This window comes from Larimichthys crocea, chromosome V (assembly GCF_000972845.2).
Source record: "Larimichthys crocea isolate SSNF chromosome V, L_crocea_2.0, whole genome shotgun sequence".
NCBI lineage: Eukaryota > Metazoa > Chordata > Actinopteri > Sciaenidae > Larimichthys > Larimichthys crocea.
The window spans coordinates 3,640,629-3,654,250 of NC_040015.1; the positions used below are offsets into that span (position 1 = coordinate 3,640,629).

General features: G+C 41.6%; 1 protein-coding gene across 9 annotated transcripts in view; it reads right to left on the minus strand.

Annotated features, from left to right (window-relative positions):
• nrxn3a (neurexin 3a) overlaps window positions 1-13,622 on the minus strand; it is a 175,328-nt gene that overhangs the window by 150,389 nt on the left and 11,317 nt on the right. For all 9 annotated transcript variants that reach the window (XR_002042442.2, XR_002042441.2, XM_019266795.2 and 6 more), the window contains exons 2-3: window positions 11,476-12,657; window positions 1,545-1,565 (exon numbers count right to left, since the gene is read on the minus strand). Coding sequence is in view for 7 of the 9 variants with exons in the window: in XM_019266795.2 (XP_019122340.1) it covers window positions 1,545-1,565; window positions 11,476-12,160 (706 nt within the window). In the remaining 2 variants the exon portion in view is untranslated. The remainder of the gene's footprint in view (window positions 1-1,544; window positions 1,566-11,475; window positions 12,658-13,622) is intronic.

Below are 13,622 nucleotides of genomic sequence, written 5' to 3' on the forward strand. Positions count from 1 at the left end.
ACCAACTCTGTCTGTTACATGCTCCACTATGTTCACTAGCTCGTCTCTAATTGTGTCTGTCTCAAACCATAACCAGTAAGCTAAACAAACTGCAGATTCAGGTGATAGCACTCTGCAGGTTTGATTTGTCATTTGACACATTGTTAATCTCTATTAACAGATATCTGCACTGGCGAGGGACGTTGTTTTGACCATGGAAGCCATGGATCTATAAAGAGAACTAGTTACAGTGTTGGTGGCAGGGCTCTGTTCATTCTTATAAAAGCCTCAGTGATGCATGAAGCCAAAAAAGTTTCATTTTCTGGCATAAAATGAGCTGAGTCATCTGAATTATACCACATTGTGGCGCCCATAGGGCATGCTCGCTAGAGATTTTTACTGGCCAAGCAGCAAACTTTTAGGATTTAAAGCTTGTCTATACTTTCTGAATGTTTTCAGAACAAATGGATCAAATGTCTGATGTTTGCAGCAGTTTCTGTTTATAATCTAAGCTCGTGCATCACGTTATGGATGCCATTATCCATCTGAATATCTGCTGGCAGCACCAGAAGCCTTAAACATGGGCTGTCACCCCCAGAGGCTGAGCTGATGTGATGATAGCTGCTGTGTTTCGAGATGGCTACATTATTGCAACAGTATCAACTGTAAATTTTATTTCCTGACTCATTTAGTAAAACATGCTCATAAAATGGTGTTAAATGTTTAATTTATAATACATTTCAATCAGGTGTCCAGCTGTAACAGGTGTTAAAGCTGATATTTTTAATTACAGCAACTAATCAAATCAGAATAGAAAAAACTCTTTTACACTTGACCGAGGTGGGAGAGTTGAGCTGTACCAATGTATATTAATGGAACATACATACTGGAACTAACCACTAATATTAAGAGAACGATATGCATTTATTTGTATTTTCCTTTAACAACAGCAAATAATTCATATGATCTGCTGAATTCATATCTATTTATTTATATTATAGTTACAGTGGCTTTAATAGTTGCTCACCAGCTGTCAGATTTTATGTTAATATTTCTCTGAAAATCAAACTGCGAGAAAAGAATATCTGTTTCTTAGTAATCTATTACAGTGAACAAGATGCTGTCTTCACTTTTGTCATAGTTACGTCATGGTAATGTAGTGTTTCAGTTACAAGCAGCGTAAGCTTAATTATAGTTCTTTAATTTAATGGTCAATCTACATTATTCTGCACATATACACCGTGTCAATATCTAGTATATATACTGTAGCTACAGCCTGTTTCTTGTTACGTCTACAGTATATTTGCTTTAGCACAATACTTTACTGGTCTTTCTTTATTAGCAGTTTTAAAAAATATATATTATTATCAGTATTAATAAAGTTTAATATTACCAATATAGTCATTCAGTAAGCTATGTTGAAGCTGGAACAGTTCACCAGCAGCTTCGCCTTGCAGAATCAGCAAGCTCATATTTGTTTTGCCCTAGCCTGTCTGTAAAATCTGCAGCTATACAAATAACTGTTGTCATATTTAACAGTCATTTTCTGTTTCATTCAGACTCACCTGGCATATTGTTGATGACCTCTGGAACAGAAGGAAACAAAGAAGACAAGCAAACAAAGGCAGCATTAGAAACACTCTTACTTCTTGCATGTTGACTGTCATGCAAATGATAATACACGTCATGGTCCATACAGAGGGCCGGCAGTGGGCACAGCCATGTGTATGTCCTTTACAACACAGAAGAGTTCAACCATCAGTCAGACCTTTGAGACGACATTCAGAGAGAACTGTCCAGTGTGAGAAAAAAGACAGCTCTTCCCTCCACACAAACTTTTAGTCTTTTCATCACGTTGGCAGGTGATGTTGTGAAATCATAGAGACACATACAAATACAACTGAAAACACAGAATAAAATAAGATGAAGTTCATCCTTTAAGTGACTTGTGACCTTTGCTGAAGTCCAGAGGGAGGACAGAAATGACAAGCAGACAGGTTCAAAGCTCAGCCTTCCACTCCCTAGAGGCTGAAATGTTGTTACCATACTGATGATTTTGCTTTTCTTAGACCCACTGTGTAATGGGGCAAATGTCTAAAGTTTAATAAAACTCCATACTAACCCTGGGAACAATGAACATCCACAGCAAAACTCTTGGAACACCTTTTTAGTGGTAGTCAAGTGGAAATTGTGACCCGAGGGAGGCACAAGATAAAAGGTCCGGTGTCAAAAAAACGCTCCTACAAAGATAGTTATTAGACTACAAATTTCACCCTCCACTTTCAACCAAAGCAAAAACACATTTGTCCTGTGGGGGTGGCAGGGGACTGAAAAAGACAGTCAGGACTCATCTTCTGGGAACCATGAATAATGATCACGAATTATGGCTATTACGTGTGTTATTTGTGAGGGAATTTTCTATTCCAGCATATCTCCGGTTACACAGGGTCAAGCAAATGTATTGAGGTCACTGTAGGAACATTGTTAAACCTTAGATTGTTTTGGAGACACTGACTTCTCTGTCCTCGACACAGAGCAGCTGTATGTATGTGTTTAGGAACGTTGTGTTTCTGGTCATTACTATGGTAACTGAGGTCAGAGAATAAGACTGTCTCACAAACTCTCAAAACATAGAAGCCTCTACAGAGTCAGAGAACAATGTCAGACAACTAATGGTAAACATATCTCCTTGTCTGTAGACTAATGAACATTAATGGACAGAGTAGTTGTGTCACTGTCCTGAGGGCAGTGTACTGATAAATCCTCCATTCTCCATGGCCGAGCCTCAAGAAACCTTTCAGCATAAGACACCCTGGACTCCTGTGCACTTTTCCTGAACTGACTGGACTGACCATTGATGAATAGAATTTTCCACAACATTCATCATTGGCCTTCTTTGATTATTGGAACATATGTAGCCTTATTTGGTCAGGCCACTCACAGAGGTGAAGTGGCTGCAAAATGAAGTAAAAGGTAATTGACTTGAGACGCATTAAATGTTCTTAGCGGAGACTAATTGGACATGTTAGCGTTTAATGTGAACACAAGCAGATGGAAGTCAATCAGATATGCATTAGATATTAATTCAGTTTAAACTAAGGACTTGTGTCAGCTGTGCTGGAATGAGTTGGTCAAATGGTCATCTGGGCGAGGAAGCCTGCTATGTGTGTGTAGGTGTGTGTGTGTGTGTGTGTGTGTGTGTGTGTGCTTGTTAGGATAATCCTGCTAAAGCCTCAATTCCTCTGTGTCCTTTCTGAAGCTGTTGATTCATTGAGATTTCCATAGTGTTGAACTCGACACTCAAATGCCAACAGAAAAGAAACACTATTGATGGAAGATCAGGGCAGATTAAGTCTGTATGCACACACACACACACACACACACACACACACACACACACACACAGGCCTGTATTGCTGTCTTTCAGTTTTAAACTTTCAGTGACAACATTTCTGCATTCAAAGGACTATTTGCAGATTCAGACTGGGATTTGAGGTTCAGGTTATAGTCCAGGTTTAGGTTTAGTTGTGACGGTTAGGGCTAAGAGCTATGCATTATGTCAGTCAGTGTATACACAAGATTAGAGAGACAAATGTGTGTTTTTCTGGGGGGAGTTATGACATGGCTGGTCTAGTTTATCATAAAGACCGGAGGTAGGGGGAGAACAGCCATCCTATCTCTCAGACCTTCTGAGGTCGTAATCAGACCAAATCAGTCGTCATGGTGATTAGTTTAGGGTTGTGCAGCAGTGTGTGAAGAAAATAACATTTTATTTCTCGGATTCACGTCTTTCTTTCTTTCAACGTTTCCTCTACTGTCTTTCTTTCTTTTAGAGGTTTAAGGGAGAGTTATGTTCTGGAAATATTGGATGACTGGAAGATTCTGCACAATCCAGGATTAACAGGATTAATGGTCGATGCAAAAAAATGTTCATTGTCAAGACAATCAAAGTATGGTCAAATTCAGGTACTCATATACTGGGCTTTTAAACTGAGTTTGAGAAAATAAAAGTACTTGTTTGAGGTTATGGGAAGATCGTGATAGTAGTTGAAACAAAGTACATTGACTGTTGCACCTCTGCCTTTCCCCCAAGAGATCTTGCAGCACTATGACAAAGGCGGTCTTGTGAAGGTTCTCAATCTTCCAGGTGATCTTTCTTTAGAAGGGTTAAATCTGGGGCAACTGGACGTGGTTATTGATCCATGAAGGCATTTCACCTCTCATCCAAGAGTTCTGAGCCTCAATTTTCCTTCCTAACACTGCAATCATCTATGCAACCACATATTTCTTTCTGTACCAGGCTATATCAGGCTCTGTATCCAACATTTTTCAAAAGGTATTTTTTAGTAAGAGCATTCTCCTTTATATATTTCTATCTCAACATAGTGTCTTCATCCTTGAGCATGAATTCATGGACTCTTTCAGATCATTTCTGATTGGTTCTTCACAGCAGCAACCAACATGTGAGGATCATGCTGTCCAGAGTGGGATTAAGTCAGTGTAATTAAGGTTCTATGAATAAAAATGTTTGAAGAACTGAAGGTGCCTCTTGGATGAGAAGAGAAACGACCTGACGGATCTACAACCAAGTCCACTTACCCCAGATTTACCTCTTCTCAAGTATGACAAAGGCACGACACTTGAAACATATGTTCATGTCTATATACTCCTATATTCCACTTTTAAAAACCTCCTGAAGAACCAGGTCTTCACAGAGGACCTCCTCTCCAACACTACCAACAACTGGACATGATAAATCTATCACCCTCTACAACTGTCCCTTGGTTCTCTGTGAGTAGTATTTATTGCTGCACTAACATGTCCTTGTCACACTGTACCTTGATTGTTTCTCTTTTTTTGTAAGTCCCTTTGGATAGAAGTGTCGGCTGAATGCCTAAATGTAAATGTATTTGCTATCATTTTTCTGCTGAGGTCAAGTTGCCATGTTCAGACCAAATGCCCTTTATGATGGAGCGACAGAAGGGATGCGTACTTCTAATAACTTAAGAGAGCGTGGATGAAAAGAACAGGGAGAGAACAGATTAACAGATTCATCTTTCAGTTCTCTCTCCTGCTCCAGTTTGGCTTTCTCACTAATCTATCATTCAAAGCTCAGTCTCTCTCTGCTGATGATCAGCTGTATTCAGTTGCCTCCCTCCTGCTCTATCATTATTTTGTTCTCTATCTTGACCTACTTCCTTTGACAACTGACTTCCCTCGTGTTGTGCCATGAGGCTTTTGTGCGTGTATGTGTGTGTGTGTGGACAGAGACTGTGTGTGAGAGAGAGAGGCAAGCAAACACATACATATTTAATAAGGTACCAGTCAACAAACCAATCAAACACTCACAGGTACAATTCCCAGTGGCAGGCTTGCAAGCATTTAACTCAATCCAATTACTGTATCAGGGGGCTCGAAACATTTTTTGTCTGTGTCATGAGTGAAACAAATCTATGTCCTCCAGCTCTCCTCAGACTAAAAATACAATCCAAACAGGAGGTGACTCACCGGCGCTTTGACAAAACTTATTCATTCACCAGTGGACACATAATGTAGGATATGAGTAGTAGGGTATGAGAGTATGACTCTTTTTTAATTCAATACCCCAAAGGTGAGGTGAGGATAGCGGGGGGGATTAGAGCTCAAAGTGGATTACTTAAAGGGATGATTCATGATGTGTTGGATAAAGTGGGAGAGCGTGGCGATTAATGAGGAATTTCAAATACTGCCTTCTTTCATCACTGCCGGCTTAAAACTGATTGTTTTCTGCATGTTATTAACATGGAAGGTAAACCAGTACATGGAAAGTACATACATACACACACACACACACACGCATAATTCCCACAGGATAAAGGATTGAGTCATTACAGTGCCGAGTGCTTGATTATTACTGTTTTCATCATCATCACTGTAAGAGCCATAACCTCCTTGCTGACCGATTTCCCCAGCAGCCATGTTTCATGTTGATATGAACATACGGGCGGCTGGAGAAACTACCAGGGAGGGCTGCTGAGGCCATCTGCTCATGTTGGGGTGTCACCAGCATACAGCTGGTAGACTGAGTGACAGCAGCACGGTGCTGAGACTTGTTAGAGTGGGAAGCACAGATTGAAAGAGGTCATGTTGTTGGGTAGTTTCTGCATGACAGACAGAGGTGCTGTGAAAATGAAAGGAGTTAAAAAATCTGGCTTTAAGGAAGTGGGGTTACACCGGGATAGGTGCCGGTTAGTTACTTTGTGTTGTGTTGTGTGACTTTGGCATTACTTGCTGTAGATCGAGGCAGTGATAGAGCAGCGACTCCCATGTTCTGCAGTGTAAAACCACTGTTTTTCCTCACCATGCCACAGCCATGGTGCCATGATGCTGTTTTGGTCCGATCTCCACACGACCTCAAACCCCACCAGGAGTGCTTCAGAAACATTTAGCCCGCCACACATTTATGTGGATAGACTTGCATGCAAATATGCTAAGCAGTCAGCGCTGTCTTCACCATCAAAAGCTTGCACAGGGTGTTTTATTTTGAAAATCTCTATGTCGTTCGTGTGTCTGCTAGCTGAAGCTGCTCTGTGCAGATTGACACAGGCTTCTCGCGGCGTCCATCAAAAATAGAACAGTTGTTGTGTATTCTCCGTGGAGCTAAGTGGGGAGACGCTTCTGGGACACTTCTGAACCCGACTGGAGGGGTTTGAAACATTGACTAGAACATGGAATGCATTGCATCCGTGCCCGGTGGAATTTGGCTGCGAGGCTTCAGCTTCCTGTCGCAAAGGGCCATTTGACAGCTATCTACTGTCAGCAACCTGTGGACTACATAAATACCTACAACCATACTTTAATAAATTCTTTTTTTTAAAGAAGATTTTTATTCAACAATGTTTGTTCCTATTAACTAGCAACAATTTACCTGAGGCACATGCATTGATCATAGGATCAAATTATTTCTCATCATAACAGAAAATAGTCTTATTATTATATTTCTGTACATAACATCATAAGAGAAAGACAAAAGCTACCATTCAGTTCGGGCTGTGCCGGTCTGGATTTAAATGTTCATTAAACTGCTTTAAGGTAAACAGCCTAATCTGGAGCTTTGTCACTGGCTTTTCCTCACATCATCAATTCTACTTATTGAACTCCTTCCGATCTCATCAATGAATCATTGATTAAAGAAAGCAGGAGTTCACCATCTCGTTTGCAGTGGTGTTAATCAGATATCAATAAACTGCTAACATATACAGCAGTATACCCGACAAAGAGCACTCTAATTTACAGGGACAAAAAGACCAAGACTAAAATGACGTTTCTTCTTCTTCTGTCTGAAGAAAAATGACAGCTGACTTTCATTACGCACTGCAAAATTAATTTGTCCTGTGGTCTCATATTGAGACATCATAGCTCCACCTATAAATCTAATGGACATCCATTAGCATTGACTTATCCACCTCCATTAAACCAGTTAGGGTTCCCTGGAAGCTAATGCTATTTATTAGCTGTCAACACTTTGGAGAAATTGCGCCAAAATGGCTCTTTCTTTGTACAATCACTTCAAAGTGCACACAGTCAATCACAAATGAAAGTAAATGTACAATCATTAGTAGTGTCAGTGTGAACTGTCTGTCATGGCTGCCATTAAATTGTGTCTGAAATTATAATTGAAGCTGCTCTCTGCGGGACAACACTGAAACATAATTCTACATTTTCAGAAAAATAGTTAATAGCATTTTATTAATATGAACTACACAGAGAACCAGGATTTATTCATACAGATCTGATCATACTTTATTAAGATGTCTCTTTGTTTGATCTGCTTCATGTTAACACTTCTCTAAGAACACACATTTAAATGTGTTTAAAGAACTGTGTACAATGCTTTGTTATACAGGAGTTAACAACTCTGGAAAGTCACCATGGTGGTAACCATTTCATCTTCAGCAGTAGAAGTACACCATTCACATTATATTCACATTACCATCAGGAATATGCAAGAGCATGCATGTGACTGCTTTTGCCGGATGACGTTCCATTGTCATCAGAGTCATTTGCCTCGGCACCCCCGCTGTGTTTATGTCTTTTAATTTGAAATATCTGTAGGAAGTGCTGAGTTTAATTGAAGGTTACTAAAAAAGGCAAAGTAGAAGTGATTGGAGTTAATTAATGGATGAAAACAGTAGTACAAGTGTTAACAGGAGAGTAGTAGTATTAGTAGCAGTAGTGTGTGCTTATATAAAATTCTTATGCTAAATATACTGCCAAATAAATCCAGACAGACAGACTGAGAGCTATTTTTTGTCTGGCCATATGTATCCTGAAATATACACGTGGAGTCGTAGGTTCATGTACATAATGTATTCAGCCTATCCGCCTCTGCCAGCCTCATTAAGTGTTATTTATCCCTTAACAATCAACAATCCAAATTCTCTCAGTGCTGCTCGACTTCCCCACTTCTGCTCACCTATCTCTGCCTCGCAGGAGGCAGCCCGGGCAGACAGGCGAGATAGGGAGAGCCAGACGTAAATCAACACTGGGAACTGGTCCCAACATGGAGGCTGTAAATCAAGGTTGGGAAAAAGGCGGCCTATCAACCTACAAGGGTCGCCGGTGCCTCACTGAGTCACGCATCACAGCGCCGGGGATGCTGGAGGATGGTGAGACTGTGTGTGTGTGTGTGTGTGTGTGTGTGTGTGTGTGTGTGTGTGTGTGTGTGTTTTGGGGAGAGAATGACAAAGGATGCAAAGAGTGAGAAGATATTGTATGTAGAGATGCCTATAGATGTGTACAATTAAAGGCCTGTGTAACAAATATATGAAATGAATGTCTGCCATATTACAAACTTTATTTTTGGTGTTTTATTAATTTTTTCCCATTATTTCCTGTGGATATTCATGGTCCCCAGAAGATGATCCCTAATAATTTTGTGGCCCTGAGGTCAAAAATCCTTCTGCTCTATGATATTAGGCTGTTAAGTGTCAGGGGAAAGAAGCAGCAGCCCCACATGATGCAGCAAAGGCCACAAATTTCTTCGCAGCTTGCAGCAAACTGTACAGCCCCAACATAGCTTGAACATAGATGACTCACGCCCCACATGGGATGAATTTAATGCTTTTAGTAAGAGTTAAAAAAAATGAAATGTGTGGTCTGACAGGAACGTTCCTGGACATATACATGCGTCTGGGAGTACAAAGCATTTGTATGTCAATGACTCGCCTTCCTGGAGTCAAACTTTCCACTTAAATAACCACCTGCCAAAATGTACTGACGACACTGATATCACATTTGATCACTGCAGAAGATGAACTTTGTTGGATTGCAGTGGCTCTGGTTGTGTTTTCATTCACAACACCTTCAGGATAGACTTGACATTTTTAGCCCCAGTAATGGTGAGACCAAGCAAAGCAAAACCATCAGTATGGCACTCTGTCGAACACTTTCGTAACAGTTTTAGACTTTCAGGCCTTCACAGTGGTGCGGTGTCATGTGGTGGCAGGAAGAGCAGGAGCAACGACGCTGAAAAGAGCTGATTAAATCCAAGCTGCAACCTCTGAGAAGCGAAGCCAATGCGGAAGTGCCAAAAAAAAACAAAAAAAAAACTGTAATTCCTTGAGTGGCCACATGTCAAAATAATGAGAAATGAGTTGCAGCCCTGTTCCTGACACACCCGTTTCAGGATTGCCATGCCTCGTCTGCCTGCAGACACACACTACTGTGAAAGTAGAAGGCTTGTTCTGCTTCTCTGGTGTCGTACATACAAAAGGTTATGAAGCTAAATTAGACTTGTGATGTTGTTCATGAAGAGTAACAAGAAATAAAGAGAAAGAATGAGACACATCGTGCAGGTTAAATAAAATAACAAATCTGCAGACGGGAAACAGAGGACTGATGAGAGACGAACTGATGGACAGGATAAAAGCAGGTGATTAGTAACCAGACCTCAGACCATGTGATGCTTCAAACACAACTCTGTATGACTAATGCTCAGAGGTCAGTATAGAGGAAGTGTGGCTCCTCCTCACAGCTGCAGCCAGTCCTCCACCCACCTGATGTCGTGACAAAACACCAGCCGTGCTCGCACGCTTTCTTTCATACTTTACACATCGGCAAGTCTTCACTGTTCTGTGCTGGAAAAAACGACTAAAAAACAGAGGAACTGAAGCCCGAACCCTCTGAGCGGTCTGCGTCAGGTAAAATGCCGCCCGGTCAATCAGCTGAGCAGCAACACCAACCCCCCCAGCCCCACTCCACACACCCCGCCCAACCCCATCAGCTCCTTTATTTCAAACGCCACCAGAGATAGATGAAAAAGCTAATCTTTGAATTCCAGATTCCCCTGGCCTTTTGTCTGCGTACAGAGGGGGTTTGGAGTCTGGCCAAATGGGATGTAAATTCTAGATTTGCAGAGAGGTAAAGACGAGTCAAAGTTAGAGCAGAGAAAAAAAAACAGCAGAACAAACATATTAAAACAAACTACCTGATCTGAATGAATTAAAGGGGGAAAAAAGAGTTTCTTATCTAAGTGTTATTGATTAACTCATGAGCAGTCACATTATTGTGTGCTCCTCAGCTGGAGCTGCTGCTTTGGAAAGCCTAAAGAATGTGCATTGATTGTGAATAATTACATGCATGACAAGAGGTTTTTCTCTCTCTCTCTCAGAGCACAGAGAAAAAAAATCAAGGTGCCTGCATCCATTTCCTGCGCTGACTGCATGTTCACCAATTACCAGAAGAAAAACAGGCATTACCGCAGAATGTTCCGCACTCGCAGGAAATCCAAGTGGCTTTTATTTTGGCGGGGGGGAAATGAGTAAAGGGCTTTCTTTTAATAGGAATCAGTTTTGGTGTGGGGACAGCCAGCTGTAGAGCGACTGAGACACAGCTCTGGCAAAATTGTCAGTACAAAAGGACATGATATAAACACCTGCCATCTTGTGTTTGGGTGAGGAAAAAGGGGGCTCAGGAGGCCCTATTCTCTCTATAGGCGCCCTTATCACTGCCTGCAGGACTGATGCCATTAACCTGCGCCTCACTGGATAACCGCGCTTAGATTAGCTTTCTGATTTTAACCACTCTCTCTCACACACACACACATGTATAAGGATAATAGCAATCACTTGGAAAGCCGAGAAAGCCCACAAAGTCAAACAGCCTCAGAGCCCATAATGCCTGATGGAATAACAGAAACAATCCTGAGAGCAGAGTTAAAAAGGCTTGTAAAGAACACTGAAACCCTCAAGGTCATGATAACATTTCTGTAAGGTCACATGACACACCGCTGCAGCTCATTGTGGAACACCACCTATTGAAGCCATCTTGATTGATTGATTTAGTTGTTGGTCCCAGACCTTAGTTGTTGGTCCCCCCCCCCAGGAACAGCAGTGGGCTCTGAGGCATTTTTGGCATCATGGCTTCAGTTGGAATTACAATAAATCAAACATTTTCAATGGTCAGAATCCCAAAAGAAATTCAAACTTAAAGTAAGTAAGACACAGCTGCTGTTACCTTCACTGCAGAAGCGGCCCTTGTATTCTGTTTTGGAGCAGTCACAGACCGGTTCTCCATCCACCACTGAGCATGTACCGCCATTCTCACACGGGTTCACGGTGCACCACCCTTCTGACTCCAGGGGCACCTTAAGGCTTCCCAGGAACAGGGGCTGGGAGATGCCATATTTGAGGTCTGTAATTGTGCCCCTTAAGGGCTGCATGTTTCGCACCGTAGGAAGTGTGAGCGCACTGCTGTGGATATCCTGAGGCACTCCACCCAGGAACAGGTCGCTGACTATTTTCATGAACAGACGCTGAGGCCGCACCTCATCTGCTTTGGCCTGACCGTCCAGTATGAGCACAGTGCGCAGGTTATACCTGCTCAGGGTGGCAAAGTGCCAGCGGCTGTCATCCACCCGTCTGTCGGACACCACTGTGGTCTCGGCGCAGTCGATGCTGAAGCGCAGCTGCAGTCGGCCCTCCACCACCGCCAGCTGCAGAAAGTCACAGTAGCCTCCATCGTCGAAGTACAGCAGCAGCGCCTCCGAGGCGCCTGTCTTGAACTGGAAGCTGAGGTCACCGCGGGTGCTGGCGTCCCAGCGGAGGTAGCGTGCCCACTGACCTGACGTGCCTAAAAATTCCAGTCCCAGACATGTGCTGAGGAACATTTGCAGCCTGATAGAAAAACCTACAAGATCCATAGCTGCGAAAAAATGTATTAATCCAACAAGGTGTGTGAGGGGAAATCAATAGGATGTAAATCTTTAGAGTGCTTAAGTGGAACTGAAACGATCCACAATTTATCCACAATATGTATATAATAATGTATATATTAAGATAAATATTTCTTATAAAAATATGTTTTTTAAAAGGGGGAAGGGCAGCAGTGGGAGAACAGTCGTTGTGGTTAACAGTCTTAAGGTCGATCACATGAGTGAATTGTCCAGTTGGAATGGAGGAAATGTCTTCCTCTAAAGGGTTAAAGAGAGGACCGACAGAGGGACAGAGGAGGAGGAGGGTTCGGAGGTTTTAATGTGTTTTTTTTTACACTTCAGAACAGATGCTATCAAGACTCGTGGAGTTCGGTCTGATGGAATGGACTTCTCTGGCTATCAGGGCGAGTAGATTTTCCTCCTTCATGTTGTCCACTGTGAAACAGAGCTGACAAGGGATCCGCCGGCCACTCTCGGTTCCATCACTGTCAGGAAAGACGAGATTCAGAGAGTTACAACAAGTCTGTCAGCACTGATTTCACTACAGCTAATACAACAGCACACATCCTGGAAACTGTAAAGATGACACGTGACACGTACAGTATGTGTACAACCGAAAAAACACATTTCATAAATCAAGAAGGCACCCTGAGAGAAGAGAAGTCATCAGAAAGAAAGAGGTGTCACTCCTGTTGTTTTAATGTTACTTCACACTGCCAGGCACGTTAATCAGTTCAATGTATATGTGTATCTTAGTGTTAAAAAAATATATTAATCTGCAGATGTAGTAGAGTAGAAATATGAAGTAAATATTCAGAGAAAGTACAAGTACCTTGTAAATATGATCAACAAATAAAAAATTATGTATAATTAACCAGCAGTCTGTCAAGAAAATAAAGAAACTTAAAGTAGTAGAACTAATTCAGGTTTCTTGGTAGTTGTATGAGGTCCTTATCCACAGTCTGTGTGTAACTTGCAGTAGACAGTGGTCAGTTTGCAGAAGCAGACAGAGGAGTACACTATATTAAGAACATTTTTATGGCTAGTGTAAAAGGAAAAGGGCTGTCTAACAGGTAAAGTGGTGAAAATATTCTATATATAGTCCTACACGTAGACTGACACTGATTATTTTTTTCCAGGTGTTCTGCGTGACCCTGTCCACTTCAGTGCATACCTCTATTTCTGTTAGGACTTCTGTCTGCTGTCCCAAACTCAAACATACTGACGCTAAGCAAAGTCCACCATACAAACCCCTAAAGAAAAAAACAAAAAAAAGAGCTATCCCTTTAACCAGTTTAAGAGTTGTATTATTATTATTATTATTATTATTATTATTATTATTATTATAATACCACTGCCAACAACACCAACATTCTTAGAGTAAAACTATGGTACCGTGAAAATCCAATAACTGAGTTTGCAGAGGGACCCAAAACTATTAAACCAACCA